Source organism: Triturus cristatus, chromosome 3_2 (assembly GCF_964204655.1).
Source record: "Triturus cristatus chromosome 3_2, aTriCri1.1, whole genome shotgun sequence".
In the NCBI taxonomy this organism is placed as follows: domain Eukaryota; kingdom Metazoa; phylum Chordata; class Amphibia; order Caudata; family Salamandridae; genus Triturus; species Triturus cristatus.
In genome coordinates, this window is record NC_140584.1 from 1098995016 (window position 1) to 1099018895 (window position 23880).

The 23880-nt window shown below is 44.1% G+C and overlaps 1 protein-coding gene across 1 annotated transcript in view; it reads left to right on the forward strand.

The window, feature by feature from the left end:
* LOC146859201 (uncharacterized) overlaps positions 1-23880 on the forward strand; it is a 102487-nt gene that overhangs the window by 61125 nt on the left and 17482 nt on the right. Inside the window, exon 2 of the mRNA XM_085646945.1 lies at positions 15345-15630. Coding sequence (XP_085503071.1) covers positions 15345-15630 — 286 coding nt within the window. The remainder of the gene's footprint in view (positions 1-15344; positions 15631-23880) is intronic.

Consider the following 23880-nt stretch of genomic DNA (forward strand, 5'->3'; position numbering starts at 1 on the left):
GACTTTAATTGTGTTCCCTATTTCCTGTTGTATAAAAATGTTCCACCAAAAATAAAAGATAATAAAAGATTATATGGTGCTAAGTCACATGCAGGGTAATCAGAAACTGGCAAATGTCTGGTGACTCCATTGTCCAGTAGGAAGGGAGTGCTTTAGTATTCATCAGTGCTTATTGCATTCTCCCAGATAGACAACTTTCTGCCTTCTAAATCAGTGTTTAACACAATTGTGTCATCTAATGTTGGCAATATACGTTCATCAGATCATACAACAGTTGGTATATTCCTAAATATGGAACTATGCCTCTCTAAAAGCTGAAGACTACAGACTGTTTCATTACAAAATAATGCTTTATGCTTTATGACACCAAATCTTTAAACAGCTAAAGGAAATCCTGGACATAAATAATAGTACAATTAAAGGCATGGAAATAGTGTGGCAATCCTTCAAAACTAGAATGAGAAGGATAAACATGGCATAGAGCTCAGTAAAAAGATAGCGGCAGAGAAGGCTTTAAAACAGAAGGAGGTCAACTTAAAATTGCTTGAGACGATGTATGTCTGGCTACAAATAGAACAGGTTTAACATTTTAAGTACTTTCAAGAAAACATTAAATTATTATGATATATACAAATAGCAGAGCGAACCTTATTTCTTGTCAAGCAAAGGTAATAGGACAGTGGGTGAAATGTGGTTGATTGGTAGTCATTTGATGAGTAAAGACAAAAACGAAGACAGAGTTAGCACAAAGACCTGAGAATGTACAGCTTTTTCTAGATATACAATTAGCAGATGACTTTTACGCATTCTTACTCCAAATTGTATAGGAAAACATAAAGTTGAGGCCTTTTGTTTGGGAAAAGATACTCTCCTGATTTGTCCTCAGTAGAAAGAAATAGTTTAAATGTGAAAAGAATGGAGGAAGGGGTTTCTAAAATCACTGAAGGGCTCAGTATTCAAAAGAGAAGAAACTAGGACCAAAATGAAATCAAAAAAGCAATGTAAGAGGCAGTCATTATGGTAACCCACAAATTAAGTAGATAGCATATATGAGCTCTAACTATTGCCCAATCTCATTAATTAATGAATACATTAAAATGCAGTCCAGAATCTGGATTAAGAGGATGAAAAGTCTAATAAAAAATGATTATCTCTATTTATTTATATAATTTGTAAAGCACAACTAATGCCGATAGGCGTTTTGGCGCTGTAGGAAAAGATAAAATTGCTACAGTAGATGTCCAAATCGAGTTTAGCCAGTGGCTAGGTGCAAACTACTCCTTTGGGAACAACCAGGTCTTTAAGGCTTTTCTGAAAGTAAGTAGGGAGGGAGCAGCTTTTAGTGTCAATGGGAGGCAATTTTACAAGTTGCTCTTCCTAGAGGGCCCTAAAAGTAGAGAGTCTGCTTTCACCAGTGGCTGCAATTTATCAATGATCAATCTGGCGTTATGAAAGGTAAGAGAGTGCAAGAATAACATAACAATTTTAAGGGGATTTCAAGCATAGCCTATAAATATGGTATGAGTTTAGATGCAGAAAAAAGATCATGACAGTGTTGTTGTGGGATTATCTGTTTGTGGTCATGGAACAAATTAACCTAAGTAACACATTGTTACTTTTTGTAAAAGCTTTAAATAAAGCTAGAGGACTTGTGAATAAAACGTTGTCTTAATGGAAAAGGGTACCAGACTGGGCTGCCTGTTCTCCCCTTGAATTTTCAATGTGCCAAATAAAACTTTGAGAGATGCACTACTGCTAGATAAGTACTACAATTAGTATTGCTATTTAGAAGATATACAAGGTTATTTTGTATGCTTACAATTTTCTTTTTAGTAATCAGTATTTGTGTTGATGCCAGTAATACTGAAGATCATCAATAAATTCATAAGTTTCTCCGGGTGTTGAATTATTTGGCATAAATCAAAAATAATAATTATTAATGAAGGGATTATTAAACCTAGTAGCAATTGGTAGCAGCTACCATAAAGAAAGGGTGGTGAGGCAGGTGCAGTCGCGCGAGGTGGATACATTAGAAATACATTGTGATAATAAAAAAAAAAAGTACATTTTGCCGCCGGCCACCTCCAGCGTCGCGTCTCGTCGCCTCTCCTCCTTCTGCCTGATGGTCCCAGCAGCCTCTTGGACAGACTCCCTGTCCAATTCCCACACTGCTGAGGAGTACGGGGATTGGTCTAAGCAGGCAAGAAAGACGCCAGGGAGTCTGTGGCGTTTCTCCAGCACGGATGCTCAAGGCAGCTGGGCTGGAGAAAACCTAAGTGTGCATGTGTGTTTTGGTCGGCCTGAGACGGCCGGCCATAACACATATGCGCACTTAGGGAGGGGAGTGCACATAGCACTCCTCCTCCCCCCCTCCCATCCCTAGGCCCCGCCCCTCTCAACACAGCTGACTAACTGCTGGTAAATGTAAAATAAAACTATGCAAGAACATCGTTTTATTTTACATTTGCTGGCTCTGAGCCAGGCAGTGGGGTGATGTCCCTCCGCCATTGCGGAGGAGCCGCCACTAGTAGCAATAGATGGTGAAAAGAAGTGAATAGAGACTTGATTGCTTCTTAAGGATACATATGTCACCATTAACCTTGAGCGAACCCCAGCAATTTTCTTTCCAGCTTCTTGGCACCCCACCAGTAACCACATATATGAGTGCATGAGGAACAGTGGTAGAAGGAGGTAAAGGGGAATGGAATAAGACAGAAAAAAAAGATACAGGACTCCAGTACTGCATAATCACTCAGTTGCTCAGTGCGGTCCGCAGAGTGTGGTGAATCTCTACAAGACAAAGAGATATCTTAAGAATCTTGGGGCATATGTATCAAACGATTTTGTATTCGCAAACGCTACGAATCGCAAAAAAACAGCGTTTGCGAATACAAAATCGCAAAACGCGATGTATGTGACATTTTCGCATCGCATAATTAAGGAATCGCTAATTTTGCGATTCCTTAATTTTGAGTAAGCATTTAAGGAATCGCAAATTGCGATTCCTTATATGCTATGTAACACGCACCCAAGTTGTGCGAATTCTCCTTAAGAAATCGCAAATTACCACCAACTTCAAGTTGGTGGTAATTTGTGATTTCTTTGAAAAATGCAATTTTTGGCATTTTTCAAAGTGCCATGTGGCGCACATACATGCCCTTAGGGCATGTATGTGCGCCATATGCTCCCACATGTTCATTTCAGGGGTGCATCAGGGCGTCATCATGACACCCTTGCACCTTTGAAATTATTCTCAATTTGCGATTAGCAAATTGCAATTTGAGAATTACTTCCCATTCATTCCTATGGGCCAGGAGGTATTCCTTAATTGCGATTTCGCAATTTGCTAATCGCAATTAAGGAATATTAGGAATTCGCAAAATATGTGCGAATTTTTAAATACATCCCATTTTGCAATTCTCAAATAGCGATTCTCAAAAAATCGCTATTTGAGAATCGCAAATACGGTGTTTCATACATATGCCCCCTTGTCATTTAGCGAAATCAGCATAACTGTAGTTGCGAATGGATTTACCTGAATATTATCCCTCTCTAACCAACTTGCAGTACTTCAATATGGGATAGGTGATTCCTAAGAATTAAAACATTTAAAACATAAATATCTCAGGTATGCATGTTTTCTCCCTATGCTTGGATGATTACCACAAACTTTGGGCTTTGTCATTTTACATTCTCTTGTGGAAAGATTAGTTATTTATTTATTTGGAGTTTTTTATATAGCACAAACAAGACCCTTTCAGGTGACAGAGCGCATTACAGATACTGCACATGAGAGAGAACACAAAGGAATATGGCATCATTTAAAAAGAATACAAAATATTCAAACATAGTACATGAGAGAGGACATGAAGGAATATGGCAATATTAGATCCTTGTCCCATACAATCCTGCCCAGAACTAGAAAAGCTGAAATGTTTACCAAGGACAAGTCTCTCTGTACACGATGTGATGATGCTTGTGGTTGCAGAACCAAGTTATCCGTGTATTCTGCAGAGTGTTCAGGGACAAAATGTCCATTAAGTAGGGGAAAGAAAACAGTCACAAAACCAATCCAGAGAACCAGGAAAGGTATTGTAATTGCCATCCAAAGGTGTAGTGAAGGAGAAAAAAAGTATGTGCTTTTTAGCCAAAGCTAGAAAACAATTGAAATGGCAGGGGTTGTGGGGGTGGAGGTAGTTCCGAAGTCTCAGAGGAGAAGTCATCAAAGTCAATGAAGTATCCAGATACTGCCCGGTCTAGCTTTGGCAGCTCAGCAGGTTCCCTTGAACTCAATGCAGATTCAATTCATACATTAACTAGGGGTGGGTGAAATTTGCGAAATTGCCTTTCGCAAAATTTCGCGAAATGGCAAAAAATCTCCGCAAACACGTGAAATTTCGCGTGCTCGCGGAGATTTTGGGCTGATCAATGCGTTACTGAATTTGACCTTCAAATCGGGCACCTGCTTTATTTATATCTGTAAGTGCTTCCTGTTGAGGTTTAATTTTTGTGACAGGAGCATCGTGCCCGAATGAATACTGCCCTGCATATTTACCCAAGAGGATGCCACCGTTTTGTGCAATACCTCTACTCAACTGGAGTACTTTCTGCTGGCTAGTCAGTAAGTGCTACCTCGGTGGGTAAATGTATAGTGCTTTTCCTACACTACAGCTGTGTAAAGGGCCAGAAGAGTTGTCTCCAGCAACCATGTGTGTCTGTAACTTTTGCCACCGCGCCGATGGGCGCCGGGGTGCCTCGAGTGAGCTGTCCATCATAGTGGGGAAAGGGCGGGAAGACGTTGCACACCACTGGTGTGTGGGCTGGGGCCAAACGGGCGGGGCTTCTATGCAATTCACATGCCTCTTGTTTATAAAGGGTCAGAGACCGACCAGAGCAGCAGATGAGGAGACAGAACCTCCTGGTGTCAGGAACTACACGGGGATTGCGCTTGAGAAACTCATTGATGCACAGACCTCCATCAAGGATTAAAGCAAATTGTTGACGGTAGATATGGGGAGAAAGCACACCTGCCTAGCCTCCACCGTGCTCACGAATCTTTTGTGCTGATTAATGCGTTACTAAATTTGACCTTCAACTCGGGCACCTGATTTATTTATATCTGTAAGTGCTTCCTTTAAGGTTTAATTTTTGTGACCGGAGCATCATGCCAGAAGGAATCCTGCCCTGCATATTTATCCAAGAAGATGCCACCGTTTTGTGCAATACCTCTACTCAACTGGAGTACTTTCTACTGGCTAATCAGTAAGTGCTACCTCGGTGGGTGAATGTATAGTGCTTTTCCTACTCCACAGCTGCGTAAAGGGCCAGAAGAGTTGTCTCCAGCGACCATGTGTGTCTGTAACATTTGCCACAGGGCCGATGGGCACCGGGGTCCCTCGAGTGAGCTGTCCATCATAGTGGGGAAAGGGCAGGAAGACGTTGCACACCGCTGGTGTGTGGGCTGGGGCCAAACGGGCGGGGCTTCTATGCAATTCACATGCCTCTTGTTTATAAAGGGTCAGAGACCCACCAGAGCAGCAGATGAGGAGACAGAACCTCCTGGTGTCAGGAACTACACGGGGATTGCGCTCGAGAAACTCATGGATGCACAGACCTCTATCAAGGATTACAGCAAATTGTTGATGGTAGATATGGGGAAAAAGCACACCTGCCTAGCCTCCACCGTGCTCACAAATCTTTTGTGCTGATTAATGCATTACTGAATTTGACCTTCAACTCGGGCACCTGCTTTATTTATATCTGTAAGTGCTTACTGTTGAGGTTTAATGACAGGAGCATCATGCCAGAATGAATCCTGGCCTGCATATTTCCGTTCCGCCGCGGATCGCGGAAGTTTCGACATTTTCGCGGACTGCGCTGAACGCGAAAATGTCGAAATTTCGCAAGTTCCGCGAGGGGAATGGAATTTGTCGCCCACCCTTAACATTAACATAGACCTTTTCCTTCCCAGGATTACGAATAGAAATATGTGTTTCTGTACTTGTTAACAGCACAGTTGTAGTTGTTTTTTAAACAGGTTGAACGCATACTTCATTGATGTTTGTCAATGTCTTTTGTTGAAAAGATCCAGCTTTATTTGTAATTAAGAATACCATCTGAACCTCCTGTATGACAAAGAGGAGATTAGTAGGTGCCCAGGAGTCCATGTGACTGTTGAGAATCGGCAACATAGTGTGGTTTGATCAGATCAATAGAGAAATTCCTTTTGTCTCAGCGTCTGGCAAGGGGCATGAGAGGTAAGGTTTGTGTACCTTCAACAGCCAGGACAAGAATAGGTGCTCTGTAAGAAGGCCTAAACTGTTTCTTGTCCATAATCATTTCTCTGACCAGAACCCCGATCTTTGGGATCCAGCCGGTTCTTGCTGGAACAACCTTCACTTCTCCAGTGGCGGTGCGTTTTACTTGGATGTTGCTTTTTTCAACACGGAAATCATTAAATTCCTATAAAACAGCCAAGTGTTAATTGATGCCTAACAGTGTTTCCCCCTCCACTGTGCGGTCATTATCGAGGTCTGGGACCCACATCTCAACCCCAAACAGGATCTCATTAGGAGTACGACCTCCCAAGGACTTTCTTGGTATATTGTTCAATGCCCTCTGGACCCCATATAGGTGATGGACCCAACTGCAATCGGAGCCTAATATCCTTGCTGTTAAAGACTGCTTTAAGTCCCAGTTATTCATCTCCACTACTGTGTTTCCCTCAGGATGATAGGGAGACAAGAATTGTAGCATTACATCCAAACTTCCCATGGCCTCTTTGTAAGCCCAAGAGCTAAACGCCGGACACTGATCAGAATGTAGTATGCCACCTGTGTATGTTCCGAATAAAGACTTTCAGATCCTTTATAACAGTGTGGGCGTCAGCCGATCGCTGTGGCCATACCCACAGGAATCGAGGGCAGGAATCCACTGCCACCAAGATGTACTTGTAGGCCTCATCAGATGATAAGGGGCCGCAGTGGTAAACATAAGCTAAAGGCTTGTTTGAAATCAGAAGAGGTGACTGGGGTGGACGCACCACAGTTAAGCCCTTCATTTGTCGACAGATGTTGCATCTGAAGACGAAGTCCCTGATCCGTTTGTAAAGACCTGGCCAACAGTAGCATTGCTGCAATAAAGAAATTGTAGTAGCCACCCCTGTGTGAACAGAAGCCAGACCCTCATGTGCCGACAGTATTAATCCTTGTCTTCAATCACTGTTTGGAATTACTCTGTCCCCCACTCTGGGAATCTGAGCATATGGTGTGTTTTGTGCATCTAGCTTTTATGGGCAGGGAGTACTTGAGTGGAAATCCTTTTGGCAAGTGTGTGTCACTGCGCACAACATTGACGGCCACCATCTAATCTCGTAATTGAACGAGTGATTGCAGCAACTGCTGCTGTGTGAACGGGAGCCTCTGCAGCTTCATCAGCCAGTGAATTCCCTATAACGTAAACACCAACACGTTGATGACTCAATGAATGAATAGCATGAGTCCGTGGGATCATTCTTTCACCTTACCCACCTTTTCCCAAAGCAACTTGTGCTTTATTGTGCATCAAGGTTTTATGGGAGGGGAGTACTTGAGTGGAAAGCCTTTTGACAAGTGTGTGTCATTGCGCACAACATTGACGGCTACCATGATGTCTCTATCTATTCTCATAATTGAACGAGTGATTGCAGCAACTGCTCCTGTGTGAACGGTTGCCTCTGCGGCTTCATCAGACAGTGAATTCCCTACAATGTGAACGCCAACACGTTGATGACTCAATGTATGAATAGCATGAGTCCGTTGGATCATTCTTTCAGGTTACCCACCTATTCCCAAAGCAACTTGTGCTTCACTGTGCAGCCTTTCGATTCCATGAATCCAATAGTGAAGGTACTCATTATATGACTGTACGCAATAATATGAAACACACATGATAAGTGTGGGGAATACAGCATCTGTATTTTGTAGTGCAAGTACTAGAGCCTTTAGTTCTGCAAGCTGTGCTGTGCGATCACCTAGTGACTGCGTGTATGTTTTGACAGGATGGAACATCCAATCATGCATACAGCCTTTTATCATGGCACATGTGGCTGAATATTGGTGTTTGGTCCCTACAGCAGGCTGAGCAGAACCATCAGTGTAAATAACATAGTCATAGTGATCTAGAGGCAGGATTTCATTAGGCAGAGGATATTCTTGTTCGTATTGCAGAAATGCTTGTGTTTGTAGTCTGCATCTGTTGCAGTGAGGGAGTTTGCCCATTGAATCCATCTTGGATGAAAAGCTTTAGTATTGGGAACGCTTGTTCTGGTAACCCCTTCTAAAGTCGGTACCGAGTTCACGACAATAATTTGTTAGCCTTGAGCCAGGGCACGCTCTCTCACTACTGCAGTCTGAACTGCTGTCAGTATTTTCTCAGTGGTGCAAAACGCATCTCACCATTGATTTGGAGATGCGATTTATATGCAATTGGTACTGTGTCACTTTCATTAAAAGTGATATGTGAACACTGATGTACCCGCAATTACACTGATCATCAGGTTTGTTGTGTTTACTCATGTGGGTTTTGAAGCTATCATCTCAGCTTGGATGGAATGTAAAGTTTCCGTATGTTCTTGTGTCCAACGTGTAGTTTGACGTATTAACTCGTAGAGTGGTTTAACCCGTTCTGCGTCATCAGGAATGTATGTTCTGCCAAAATGTAGGAATCCTAATATGGATTATAGCATTTTCAGAGTGGTAGAGGGTTGAATCAACGCACATTTTTCTAGAAATTGGGTCACTAGGCTTTTGCCTTCACTTGACAGCTCGCATCCCAAAAATATGACACTGAGGAGTGCAAGTTTAGATTTTTTTTAATTTAACTATAGCAAGCCCCAATATTAGTCTACTCTGGCCAAATGTTCCATCAGGTCATCGTCCATTAAATATATGTCATCGACATAGGACAATGCCTCGGCATCAACATTTGCAAGTAGTTCTGTTACCCTGGCTGAAAACAGCCCGGGACTATTCTTATACCCCAGGGGCAAATGTCAAAATTGTTTCTGAAAACCTAGTGCTGTAAAGGCAGTCAAATATCTGGTTCTTGGTGCTATGGTTTGGCAGAAGAATCCATTCGGGATATCTATAGTTGTTTATATTTTTTGCTCATCAGTGCGGCACTATGTGCATTTTGTACCGCAATGTGCAGGTAGCTGTATTCAAATGTCTGTAATTAAATGCCAGACACTAAGGTTGGTCTGGTTTTATTACCAGAAGCAATCGATTATTCATTGAAGAGGTGCAACTTTCTATTACAGCTTGGTATTTAAGCTGTTCTACGATTTCCCTAATGTGTTGTTTTGTTTAATTTTTTATTGGATATTGTCTTTGAGGGTGTGGGGTTGTCCTCAGTGGAGTGTCATGATAAAGTGCACCATCATCCCACCCCACATGGTTGCGGTATAACACAGGAGGTAACGTTAGCACCCACTTCTTTGCGTATGAATGTTTAATTTATCATCATTAAAAATGTATTTTGATCACAAAGATCTGAAAAAGTACACAGCACAATGACTAAAAACAAAAGTATAAAAACATAATCAAATAAATATGTTAAACAACCAGTGCCATAAAATAGTTTTGAAGGTGCAAATGATACAACAACTTGGAAAAGAATAAAGTGCTTCATACAAAAGATTTTCCATGCCTGATCCACAGTGCATACCAAAATCTTGAGAGGCCAAAAACCATAATTCTTCGTTTGTCAGTACACAAGATTATCATCCCCTCGAGGTAGTGTCCCGGGCCTTCCAGTCTACATAACGGGAGTATCCATTTTTTCCTCAGGGATTAATAATGTGGGCAGAATAAAAGTAGGTGAACAATTGATTCCGGGCAGGCTTTACACGCAGGGCAAAGATCATCAATAGTGACATTACCGTGCCACTTAGAACAAAACAGTTTGGTGGGTAAAGTCTTGTAGTGGAACTGTAGAAAAGGTTTGCGTGCCAAAGGGGGAACGATTTCATCAATAGTAGTCCCAAAACAGGGGACAGGTTTAAAATTCAAAAAGTCACTGGTCAGGCTACTCGCAGGTTTTACCTGATCCTTTTCAAGTATCAATTCCCAGTACAATTCTTTTAGCTTTGCCCTCGGAATTCGAACCATACTTGAAACACGTAATCGATGTAGCCCTGGGGAATTTCAGAAGGTCAGACAGAGCCTCTCCATAGGTTTCAAGTTCTTCCACAGTCCCTAGCCTATACCAGAACATTAAAAGTTTATAATTCAACTCATGTACCAGCTATCTGTGGGCAAGGTCCATGTACAGGGGTGTTAAAGGGGAGCTAGAGGGGAGATCTACCAGTGATCTTAAGAAACGATTTTCAGTGAGAGTAAGGGAGGTTGCGTTGCCCATACCCCACAACTCTGCTCCATGAGGTGCCCATCCTAGGACCTTGATGTTATAAATTTCAAGTGCCAGAGCAATTCAACAGGAGACCGTGTTCCTAACAATTTTTCTAATGTTGGCACACTGGTGGGTTAGTTGTAATTTTACTTTCTCAATGTGAGCACCCCAGTGAATCGATGGAGTCAGACGGATAGCTAAATAGTCAAAGACTTCCACTTGCTACCAGCCAATACAGGTCTTTTTGGCGATTTGGCCATTTCTCTGTTAAAAATCATGTACTTGGTTTTGGCCTTATTTAAAACCAAGCCCCGCTTATCGCAAAACCTTATAAAATCATTCAAAAGTTGCTGCAAACCCTGCGGAGATTTGGAGATTAAAAGGGTGTCATTGGCGAAGAGTAGTGCAGGCATTCTTCTTGTGCCGGTTTTAGGGGCATCACAACCATCTCGATCTAGAAAGTTGATCACCCCAATAATAAAAAGAGTAAAAAGAGTGGGGGCTTACCCATATCGCTGTCTAACTCCAAGTTGGACTGGGAAAGTTCCTGTTACTTGGTTATTTTCCCCCCACCTAACATGTGCTGCAGTAGATGAGTGTAATCTAATTAAAATGTCTAAAAGGTTTCCCGGCAAACCCATCTCTTTCAATATTCTCCAGAGGCTGGCCCTAGGGACAAGGTCAAACGCAGTTCGCAAGTCAACAAAGGCCACGTATAACTTTCCCCCCTTGACAACTACTTCCTTCCAATATATACAGATAAAGCGGAAGGCCTGATCCAGGGCACTAACGTTTGTGCGGAAGCCTGCTTGGAAATCGCTCAGAATTCGTAACTCAGACATCCAATCCTGTATCCTTCCTAATATATGCTTACATAACATTTTCTTTAGAGAGTCAATGAGGCTCATTGGCCTGTAACTCGCCAGCTTGACTCTGTCCCCCTTTTTATAGATGGGGACTATTTCTGCAATCTGCCACGATGGCGGTATGGCATCACCGGACATAATCAAGTTAGTTACCAAGTTTACATAGGAGCCCCAGAATGTTTAATTAATTCTGGAACAAGGGCCGAAAAAGGAGGCAAACGTAACATTTCTCCTTTTGGGCAATCCATTACGAAATCCAGTGGGCAAAGCTTTTTCGGTCAACAGAGTATCGTACTGCTGAGTGACTTCCTCTCAAAAGAGGACATTAATGAACCTAGGTATGACCCCTTCCAACCCTAGATGGACTTCGTATAAGCAATGCAGAACTTTTATCCTGGTGTCTCGTATTTCCACCTTAATGTACTCACTCAGCGCTACTCCCACCAGACACCCCATCCGGTTCTGGCAAACTCTCATGACTTCTGCTGCACTGTCCAGCATTGTCAATGTCCAATCCATGTTTAGAAGCAGAGTCATCAAAATCCGGGGCAAGCCTGACCTTAAGTCCAGCTACCTTCTTCTTTTTGAACTGCGGTTTTGACATTTTAGGCTTATCTTCCTGTTTAAGTAGGTAATCAGACGAGCGTTGTGAGTCCTTCCTTTGTTTCACTTGCTCTTCTGCGCTCCGATCGTCCTCCTGTCTCCAAGCGTTTATCGGATAAATCCTAAAAGGAAAGAGAGGGACATGTATCAATATCCTGATACCTATCAGGTTTTTTAACTAAGTCTGGGCGGTGAACTCCTCTCCACTCGCGGAAATTGCAGAGCTTGCCGCACTCCACGTTACGCGGAGTTCCAAAAAACTCAGAGGAGCTGAGTTTTTTACCTTGCTCGCGTTCATCAACGTGAAGTTGGAAAGCGCGAGTGGGGAAAATCCACCTCCCGTCGAGATTTTTCCTTGTTCGCGATGGTCAACATCAATTTGGTGAGCGCAAGCATGGAAAATCAACCTCGCTGCGAGATTTCTCAACGCGGGCGGTCAAATTTCTCATTGCGAGTGGTCGCATATGCTTGCGACCTCCAGGGCCGGACTGGGAACCAAAACCGGCCCTGTCAAAGAGCTCGGCGGCACCCCGGTGTGCCGCCGAGCTCTTTGCCAGGGCCAGGTTTCTGCCGATTTTGTTTCAGGGCCAAAAACGGCCCAGTAACAAAAACGGCCCCTGGGGGCCCAAAACCGGCCCCCACCCGTGCGGCGCACCGGGGGATTGCCCGGTGCATGCTACGGCCAGTCCGGCCCTGGCGACCTCTCGCATTGAGAAACTGCCTGCTTACGTTGAGAAATCTGCCGCTCAAGTAAAAATCTACTCAAGCGGCAGAAAGCAAGCAGCGCCAGCTTGCGCTGTGCATGGTGCCGTTCGCGATGATTGCACAGCGGACAAGCACCTGGCACTGAAAATCATTGCGAACAGCATCTATTTAAGGAAACTCCGTGCATCTGGAGCACTGCGTAGCGCTGCGGAGACTTTTTTTTTTGCACTTCGCGGAGTTCCGCAAAACTCTGCGAACTCCGCCCAGGCTTAGTTTTGACATTATCATGGTTACGTAGGTTGTAACGTTTTTCAGTAGATTCCTGTGTAGGAGACCCATGCTGCTTTCTAGTGAGTAGTTGAGATTTCTCAGTTCAACTAATATTATGTCCCTCCTTTATTTAGGATGTCAGGAGGAGCAGTATCCAGAGCACATCTTGATTTGATTGTGTTGAGGATCTCCTTAGTTGTCTCAGTGTGTAGTTTAGGGAAGGCTGCAAGTGTGTGGCTAGCTGAAACACCCAATGTGTTGATAGAATGTTGGTCGGTATTAGTGTTTGTAGGAAGGGCAAGCAGGATGTTATTCACCTTTCCTAAAAATTAATCAGCCAGTGTATTAGCTCACTCGACTGAGGGTGTGGGCACATTTTGAGTTTTCGCTGGCTTTCTAAAACTGTTCACTAATTGAAACAGTTTCCTTAAAGTATTAGAGTTATTTTCTATTTTATTGCTAAAGTATGTTATACTTGCTTCTCTGATGGTGTACTGATATTTTTTTGTTGCTCTTTTGTACGATGCTTTACTTGGCCCATTGTACCTTTTATCTCCACCGCCTTTTGGCTTTTTATTGCTTTTCTCTTAAATTCACTGATGTTGGTGGAGTACCAAAGTGTGCGGTTTGCAGGATGCCCCGTTCCTGTAATTTTCTTAGGGATTAGAGCATCCAGCAAACTTCTAAGCCAGCTCTCAAAGTTTTTGTATCTCTCATCTACTCCAACTTCTCTTGTTAATGTTGAATCTACTAAGGTATTTTCCCAGATGTTGGCGTCTACTGTAGATCAGCATCTCTATTCAATTTTGTTTAATACATTTGTTTCCCTAGTGGTGTTAAGAGAGAAATGTACTAGATAGTGATCGGACCAGCACATGAGGATGCGAGTATCCATAATATGCTCCTTGATATTCGAAAAAATATGATTCAATGTATGACCAAGTTTAAGGGTGGGGTATTTTACTACTTAAGTCATCTGGATTGCTGCCATATCCTGCATGACTTTATACTTTCAATGTTATCCTTATCGAAGTGGATGTTCAGATCACCTACTACTGTAAAATGTGCTTTTTTAATTGGGGGAGGGCTGAGCTAAATGCTGCAGCGGGGCCTGGGGAATGATATATTATAATTCCTGAGTAGGTAAAGGTAGCTGAGAGTTCCCAACAAAACATTAGGCATTCACTTCCCAGGCGTTTTATGGGAGAGAGCTGACCTTTTTTGTTTTCTTCAAAAATTATTTCAGCCCCCCCATCCCCTCCTGTCTTCACGGTCAGGGCTCGACTGGAATACACACCAGCCCTGGCAATTCAGTTGGACTGGCCCGGGGGAGGCGGAAGGGGCAGGAAGTGGGGTGCGGGTGGTGCTAGTGAGTAGCACTGCTGATGCTTTTGTTACAGGGGGCTGATATTTCATCACTGCTGCAAAACCAGCCCCCAGTAACAAAAACGGCCCCCACCACTCAAAAACCGGCCCCCACCCTTCCAGCCCACTGGGAAAATGCCTGGTGCCCACTAAGGCCAGTCCGCCCCTGTTCACGGTCACATCTTTCAATGGTGTAGCCTTGGTAAAAAGCCTGAACTATGTCTGGCATGGACTCTTCTCGCAGCCAGGTTTCTGCTCCAGATTCTTTTTGTGTTGCTTCTGGAACTGTTAAAATAACTTTTCCGAAATGCTGTTAATTGTTAGCCACACATTCCTCCACAGGTATTTCTATTTCTTCATTTGAAAATGTCTGCTTCCTTTCCCTTCCTGACTCCTCTGATGACTTTCTTTTTTCTTAAAAATAGGTTTTGTCTTTTATTATTAAGCCAAAAGAAAGACAAACAATATAGTCATGCGTAACACGCACCATTGTCTTCAGGTTACTTCAGATGGATACTTAGTGATATATTATGGTGTTATGGTAAACATTGTTATTGTTTTTGTTTTATTGTGTTCTAAGTATTGTTCATGTTTATGTCTGAATGTTTTTATGTCTTTTTTATAATATTATATATATATATTTGTATGAGTGTCATACTGATTTTGAGTCTTTATACATATTGTTTACAGCCCTGATGAAGTTCAAGAAAACTTGAATGAAACGCATTGGCTGGATGGTTTTAAACCTTTGGATATTGGATTTGAATAAAACATGGAATTTTAATTGACCCTAAGACTTGCTAAATCAATCTGTTTACGGGTGCACCATTCCAACTTTTTTCTTGTCAATATTTCTTCTGCTCAGCAGTAATAGCACACAACAGCTGGTATTGGAAGAGAAGTGCACCGTGTTATACTATTTGAACTATATGTGAGGTGCAGTTGAGAGGTGCGCCTTTGACTCTTTTTCTTTTTTCTGAGTTTCTTAGTGACTTGTAAAAGATGTTGTTCATCTGATCTGACCATGGTTAACCACAGCTTGTCTGTGGGTGCAGGCAAAGACCAAGGTTTAAGGCCCCTATGTCTCCTCTGTGAGAAAAGCTATGTGGTAACTGCCTTCTGTCTGTCTTCTTCCCTTCTGCTCAGTTGATTGGCCTGGCTCTGCTGGTGCTCTTGGTATTCGCCGGACTGGCGCTAAAGTTCAGCTACAAATGTGGCAAGGAGTGCAGCTGCTGGGAAGTAGACTGGAAGATCAACTACAAAGAGGAGGCACTGAAGCGCAAAGAGAATCTGCTGATGGAGGTCCTCTGGGACAGGATCAAAGACGACACCAAAGAGAAGCTGACTGCTGCTCTGGAAGCCAAGGAGGGATTCTGGGCGAAAGCCGAGGACATCTGCAAAGATGTTCGCTGTCCAGAAGATGACGAGCCATGTAAGTGGGTGCATTGCACAATGTTTTTGGGGCTTGGTTGGATAGCAGAATTTTGTGAAACCACTTGCCACTACAGTTTCATCCCATATATGCCCAAATTGATGCTATAGCCAGGCAGGTATGATGGCTTGATCACTGTTTTACAATATTCTACTTAATGAATTTATTTTTCAGTTATACAAAAAACACTGTGGACTAATTACAACTTGCAAAAGCAACAAATATAATGACACACAATTAAAACATTGCATCTGTGGCCATCTCACTGCTGTTTGATAAACCATCCTATTATACTTGTCTACTATCAGTAGTTGAGATACATCCATGTCTACATTACATGACATAAAGCAAAAACGCAAGTTGACGTTTCGATCTTTTAAACTACGGTATAAGAGACCATCATCAGGGCAGAAGTTATCAACTCTGTGGTTCCCGTAGCTTCTTAAAACAGAACCCTGAACCCTAGTCTTTCAAAGTCACAACCCTTGTGCACCGGAAAAACATGCACATCAACCAGGGATGTCACATCAGTAATCAATAAGATACATCATGCTAGCAGCAATCAAATCCCCCAAAATATTCCTTTGGCACAACAGCATCCTCATTAATGTCAATTTGATGGATAAGGATTTTTTTAACTTTATTACGGTTGCATACACTTGGGGGTACCAGTGGGTGGCACATTCTGAGAGGGGCACACCTGGTTTTTGGGTGGCACACTCTGACAGTGGCAGTGGACACAGAGGCTGCCACACACTGTCCGTGAGAAGGGACACCCAGTATGTGGGTGGGACTCTATCTGGAAGGGGACACACCCAGATTAAGGGGGCACGCTGTTTGTGAGATGACAATATACCCAGCCTTTGGTTGCATACTGTAGGAGTGGAAACACTCTGTCTATGGGTAGCACACTTTATCTGTGGGACTAGTCACACTCTACCTCTATGAGAAGCAGCAACCAGTTGAAGGTATTTCCTTTGGAGACAAATGTACTTGCACAGGTGGCCGACAGTTAACCATATTCCCTTGCACAGAAAATCAGGCTAAAAAACCCTCCAGAGCACACAACGTTTGTGCTGAGTATCCCTGAATGTTTGTGCCCTCTGTTCAGTTCAGTGCTAACATGCATAAACTGGATTAGCACCCTTTTGGCAAGTGTCTTATTTCTGCATTATTTGCTCTTGTTGCCATCAGGTGAAAGTTAACGTTATATCCAAGAGCAAAATGTGAGCATGCACATGGAGTCCACTAGGCCTTTACTAGAATAGTGAGTTTTTAAAGCACATTCTGGTTTTGTAGGCCTCACCTACAGTACTGTGTCTGGTTCCCTGTGCCTCTCCTTGAGTTTTTGTGCCAGTTCTCTAGACCTCATTTTGAGCACAGTGTCTAGTTCTGTAGGCCTCACTGTAATACTGTGTCCTGTTCTCTAGGCATCACTGTAGTAATGTGTCCCTTTCTGTAGGCCTCACCGTAAGTCTAATGGCAGTTCTCTAGACCTTATCTAGAATACAGTGACCCGTTCTCTAGATCTCACTGCTGCATTGTGTCCTGTTATCTAAGCCTTATTTGGAGTACTGCCTCTGATGGATAGATCTACTCACATATTCCTCATCTTTTAAATATCCCAGGCATCAGACTGAATCCGGGACAATTTCACTAGCTCTCCACGCCAGCAGGGGGAGCCGGCTCCACTTCGATGCCGGAAGCGTCATGCCATAAAGTGCCCCTGTCGGAGGACTGGCGCCAGTTCCTTTTTTTTCACGTCATAAACGCAAATCCAGATCCCAAATCTCAGGAGATTGTCGAAATGGTTGACTCAAATTCTATATTTTTCAGGTGCAGTTTTTATTTTTCCTAAATGTTCAGATTCAAATAGTGCAGGGATTGCGAAGGACAGATGTGAATCACAGACGCTCATGAAATCTGTTGATAGGTCCAACTATAATTTGAAGGCATGAGGCTTTTTTTGAAGTATGCACCCCAAGGCCATATAGGAGACGGAAGATGTTTATAGCCTGAGCAAAGGATGAACACAAGTACAGGGCGAGTTGGAGGACAGTGGTGTTGTTTATTTATTTGAGAGTTTTCTTATATTGCTGGCTAGACCCAAGAGAATTAGAGCGCATTACAAGACGAGTGAACCGAGACCATAGCATTAATAGAAGGATTCAAGGATGACATAGTATATCAAAAGGGAATAAAAAACAGTGCAACATTATATATGTATATCAAAAAGTAACAAATTGTACAACATAATCCCACCAGAGGCATTAGTGACAGATTAAACACTGAATTGGGTCAGGCAACGTATCGAATGATCTTGTTGGTGTAGTAAGCTCAAGGGAGTGGGTTGAAGTATGTGTTCATCAGTAGTGATTTGAGGTTCCGTTTGAAACAAGTATAGGAAGGATTACATCAGAGGTCTTTAGGAAGTGAGTTCCAAATCCAAGAAGCTTTACCTGAGAAAGAATGTTTCTGGGGTGTTTTTGTCAGTTTGGGAGGGATGAGAAGGGGTGAGTTGGATCTTCTTACGGCCTGATTTCAACCCGCTCTCAAATGTTTGCTTTCTAAATATTTAGGGTTTGCAGTATAAAGGGCCTTGTGGATGATACAGCCTGTCTTTAAGTTGCATCTTCCTTCTATTGGGAGCCAATTGAGACTCTTGAGAGCAGGTGTGATGTAGTCAAATCTTTTGGTGCCTGCGAGGAGTCTAGTGGCTGCCTTAAGAATTGTTCTTAGAGGCACAAGTTGGCTTTTAGGGGTAGGAGGGGATTATGGTATTGTTGTAGTCATTTTTTAAGAGGACAAGTGATTGCACTATAATCTTTAGGTCTCCAGATAGGATAAACAATTTGATTTTCTTGATATGTGTTAGGATGTAGAGCGCCTCTTTGGTTGAGTTGTTGATGTGTTCTTTTATTGGCATGTTTTTGTCTAGGATGATTCCCAGGGACTTCACGCAGTTGGAGACTATGAGGGAACAGTTCATAGCATTCATGCTCTTGAGCCATGCTTCGAATGGCAATGGCTTGCAATTGGATAAAAACAGTAAAAAATTCTGATTTTATTGGGGTTCACTTTTAGGCTTTTGGTGCTTAGCTAGGTTTGTATGTTGTTTAGTGTGGAATTCAGATGGCATATGTCACTGTGGGATCATATTTCGTAGTAAAGGTGCATGTCATCGTCATATAGGGGATATTTCACACCTGCTTAATTCAGGATAACTGTGAGGGATTCCATGAAGAGGTTAAAAAGTCTAAAGCAAGGATAGAGCCTTGTGGAACTCCTTGTGAAACTGGTGTAGGTTGTGAGAGGCAACTGTTGATTTTGATGTGATGTTCAAGTTTGCAATTATCTTGTAGACATCCCCTTCTGCGAGCTCTGACCAGCTGGCATTCTTCTTTGATGGGTGAAGCTCCTCCTTGATTTTGTGTGTTCCTCAGGTCTCAGGCAGAGCCTGGAGAGGGAGTTACCATGGAGATGGGTATATCATTGGAGTAGGAGATCTGAGTTATCTGACTTGCGACGTGGATAAGAGATTTTTTTAAATTATTTTCTGAGAATAGAAGTTCACTATTTCTTCACAGCGTCCATGAGTGGCTATTCTTTCCTGCTGGAAGGTGATGATAGTTTGTTGTTTAAGTTTGTTGTAGAGATCCCTTGGTCTGTTCTTTACCTGGAAAATGTATTGCAAAAGAAAGAAACATTGCCGTTGTTGAAGTCTTCGAAGACGAGGCGACACGAATTCGAGCGATGCCACTCCAAAAGTAAGTTGCCAAGACTCACTACCTTTCCTCAACCATCCACATCAGAGCCCAAAGTAGTGGAGTATACCACAAAGCATCTTGCACCTTTATTTATTTTTGAGATTTATAGAGCGCCTGGTGACCCGAGGGCATCCCCGCGCTATAAGAATGTAAAATCCAGGACAGGCGGAAACCAGGAACTATTTGAGGAAGAGGAGGGTTTTGAGTTTTTTGCGGAAAAGTGCGTGGCTAGGTTCCAGGCGCAGCAGGCGAGGGAGAGCGTTCCAGTTAGAGGCGGCCTTAACCGAGAAGCGGCGGCCACCGGTGCGCGACTTCTTGAATCTTGGGACTGTGGCCAGATGTTCGTTGTCCGAGCGAAGGTTTCTGTGGGCTTTATAAGGTGTGATCATATCTTTGAGGGCGGCAGGTCCAGCCCCATTGATGAGTTTGTGCGTGATGCACATGGCCTTAAACTCTACTCGCTGGCGGACCGGAAGCCAGTGCAGAGATTTAAGGGCCGGTGTGGTCGGGGCTCTGGGAGGAAGGTTGAGAATGAGTCTCGCCGCGGCGTTTTGTGTACGCTGGAGTTTGGCCAGGGTGGATTCAGGAGCGCCGAGGTATGCGGCGTTGCCGTAGTCCAGACGTGCTAGAATGAGCCCTTGAACTAGAAGTTTCCTGGACAGGGGGGGCAGGAGGGGGAGGATCTTACGAATTGAACGGAGAAGGCCAAAGCAGGTCCCCGCGGTCTTGACTGCCTGGGTCTTCAAGGAGAGGTCCTGCTCCAACCAGAAGCCCAGTGTTTTAATTTCTGTCTTAGGCGTGGGGATGTCACCGAAGGAATCCGGCCAGACTGAAGGAGGGACGGAGGACCATTTGTTGCCCAGAAGCATGATTTCTGTTTTTGTCCCGTTCAACTTCAGTGAGGATTCGCACATCCAGGTATGTATGTCTTGTAGGCAGTTAAGTAGGATTTTAGGGTTATTGTCCAGCTGGGAAAGAGAGACGACGAGTTGGGTGTCGTCGGCATAATTGACTATTTTTATCCCATAGGGGGCAACCACATCCTCTAACGGGGCCATGTACACATTAAACAAGGTGGGACTAAGCGAGGACCCCTGGGGCACACCACATGTGAGCGGAAGGGGGTCTGAGCGGGAGTTGCCGTCCCACACCTGAAATGAGCGACCCGAGAGGAAGGATTTGATCCAAGCATGTGCCGTTCCCACAATTCCTGCCTTGGCCAGGCGATGGAGAAGGACACGGTGGTCCACCGTGTCGAATGCGGCACTGAGGTCCAGGAGGATCACTGCCACTGATCCTCCTGAATCCAGGATACACCTAGCCTCCTCGATGACGGAGAGGAGTGCGGTGTCTGTGCCGTGGCCCGGCCGGAATCCGGTTTGTGACTGACGTAGAATTTTATTTGTTTCGAGGAATTGGGAGAGTTGCACGTTGACTAATTTCTCAGCCACCTTGCTGATGCAGGGGAGGAGCGAAATGGGTCTATAATTTGCCATATCGTCCGGGTTCAGATTGGGATTTTTCAGCAAGGCCTTGACAACTGCGCTCTTCCAAGAGGAGGGCAATTACATTGGGCCCAGCGTCAGTGCTGGGGATGCTACTGTGGAAATATGCTTTTCAATTAGCACACCGGTGCAGGGGTCACCCTCTTCTGTCCACAGGGCCTTAGACCAACAAAATAGAGATTGGCACTGACGCTGGAATTCAAATAACAAGTTTATTAATCACTCATGAGTGGGACTACGTCCACACAGCACTCTCAAGTGCTGCCTGAGGTAGTACATTGAAGTCACAGAACATAGGCCTTATATACAGCTTTTTCTGAACTGGTAAGCATGTGGATACAAATAGAAGGTACAGGCCTACACAGGAATAGTTACCGACAAACATGGGCAGATGGGAAATCACTTAGTCAGTAAAGTGGGAGGGGGAGCAGGAGTGCTTATAGCAGCAATAAGAGATTGACAGTTGAGTCTGAGACCAGGTGTTCTGGCAGCTACAAACTCTTTAGCATGCATATTGCTTTTAGCTGAGTCAGGAAGTCAACTAAAACAGACAGCACAGGCAGGGAAAAAGTTGAGCAGCATAGGATGGGAGAATTACAAAGCCAACAAAATGGATGCCATAACCAAGATGGCTTCAGCCTATGCTAACAGAAATTATTTCAGATTTCCACACTACTACCTGTGGCGCCCATCCAGTTTCCTCAGCCTGGTCAGCCCTTTCCAGCATTTCCCACCCCTGGAACAGATCCAGCAATATTTCTGAACTCTATGTGCAACATGTTCAGAAGAAGCATGTTCCTCTGTGGAGTGCTGACTGGCCTCATAGTTCCGATCGTATACACTTTCAGAGCCCTACTGTTGCATATGACTGGATCCTTTCACTCCATACCTCCCGCTGCCACTGGTAACCTGGGCTCCTATGCCGCATACAAGTCTTATGATACCTGCTGCCTTCCATCAAGATCTTTAACTTCGGCACCGGACCCACTTACCTGTCCAGCAACTCAAACGGCTCCTTCAGTGCTACACTCGGCACTACAACCCTTGTCCCCGGTATACAACCTACGCCACCAGCACCTCATCTAACCCGGCCAGAAGCGTTACCTCCAGCTGAGATTCCTCGAGAATGTTTATGCCAGGAGGCGCAGCAGCTCATAGAAGAAAGGATGTTCTGTTTTGGGGATTCTGATCTTTACGAAGGCCCCAATCAAGACACAGATGATGGGGCTTTGGACCTGGATTTTGCGGGGTTACAGGACACCAGTGGATTGGATATGTCACTTCATATAGGAGTTGTATTTCTGTATTGGTTTATATCCATCTGAGGTCACCACTTATCATTCAGTGATAAATAAAGCAGTGGAAATTTTAGACCTCAGGTTCCAACCTCCGAAACTAAAGTCAGCATCCTTACAAAGGTCCTGCACAGTACATCACATACCACAAATCCTGACCACAAATCACATACCACAAATCCTGACACTCCTGCACTAGCACTTTAGCTTACAACATCGTGTGTGCTTCGCTATCTGTTTTTAACTCAAAAAACCGATTTTATGCCTAATACTTTGTTGCTGCTATTGTTGTGATTTTAAATTGAATTTGAATGTGAACTGAACTAACTCTGACTCCCCGGTCCACCGCAGCGTTAGGCTGATCGGCGTGGAGGGAACACAGAACGCTTTCACTTCCTGGTGGTGCCATTACAGGGCGGCCATTTTAGGGGGTTGACGCTCTAGTCTTCCATGTGCTCGACTATTTAGGCTCCCAGTGCCTTCGCGCTCGAGAAATCCTGACACTCCTGCACTAGCACTTTAGCTTACAACATCGTGTGTGCTTCGCTATCTGTTTTTAACTCAAAAAACCGATTTTATGCCTAATACTTTGTTGCTGCTATTGTTGTGATTTTAAATTGAATTTGAATGTGAACTGAACTAACTCTGACTCCCCGGTCCACCGCAGCGTTAGGCTGATCGGTGTGGAGGGAACACAGAACGCTTTCACTTCCTGGTGGTGCCATTACGGGGCGGCCATTTTAGGGGGTTGACGCTCTAGTCTTCCATAAGCCCAATCTACTTAACCTAGTGTCGCACCGCACAGCGGCACGCGCAGCGGTAGCGCCATTGACGCGCCGAAGAGGCGCCAAAGAGAAGCCAGTCTGCGCCAGTCCGCGTCCAGACGCTGCCAGCTCCTGCCACCATGGTAGGCATCCGTATTACATACACCGCTACATTGCTGTATTCACTTCGACCCCCACCCAATGCCTCCTGTCAACATTCGGTTCTGCCTGTTAATTGTAAGGCGCGTTGTAAGACCTGTGACTGGAGCACAACGTCTCTAAACACACATAAACATCCCCTTAGACAGAACTGGAAGATGTTTCTTCTTAACTGCCGCTCCCTGCCAAAACATCATACTGAACTGGCCATGTTGATAGAAGAACTTAAACCTGAGGCCTTGTTTTTGACTTGGCTTCAGCTAGATATCGATCCTACTATCACATGGGCCATCCCCCAAGGCTATACTTGTAAGCGACTAGATCGTAAGACAGGCAGAGGTGGAGGGCTGGCCATTATCTATAGGGACAACTTTAGATGTCGTATTACCCCAGCCTTCACGCCAGCCTGTGAGATCCTACACTTCACTCTGGAATTCTCCCCCTCTACTACCTTTTCGGGTCTGTTAGCCTATCGACCACCGGGTCCCCTTAGTAACTTTGTCTCCAATATAACGGACTTAGCGGCCAACTTAGTGCTGTCGTCGGCTAATTTAACTCTGTTAGGCGACCTAAATTTGCACTTAGATGACCCACTTGATTCAGTGGCCAACAGTCTACGATCTAATCTGCTGGCCATCGACCTGCGTCAGAAAGGCTTTCAACCGACGCATGTTAGGGGCCATCTCCTAGACCATATTTTTAGTAATCTAGAGAGCCTAACCTCCGAAACACCCGTACCTTTACCCTGGACCGATCATTT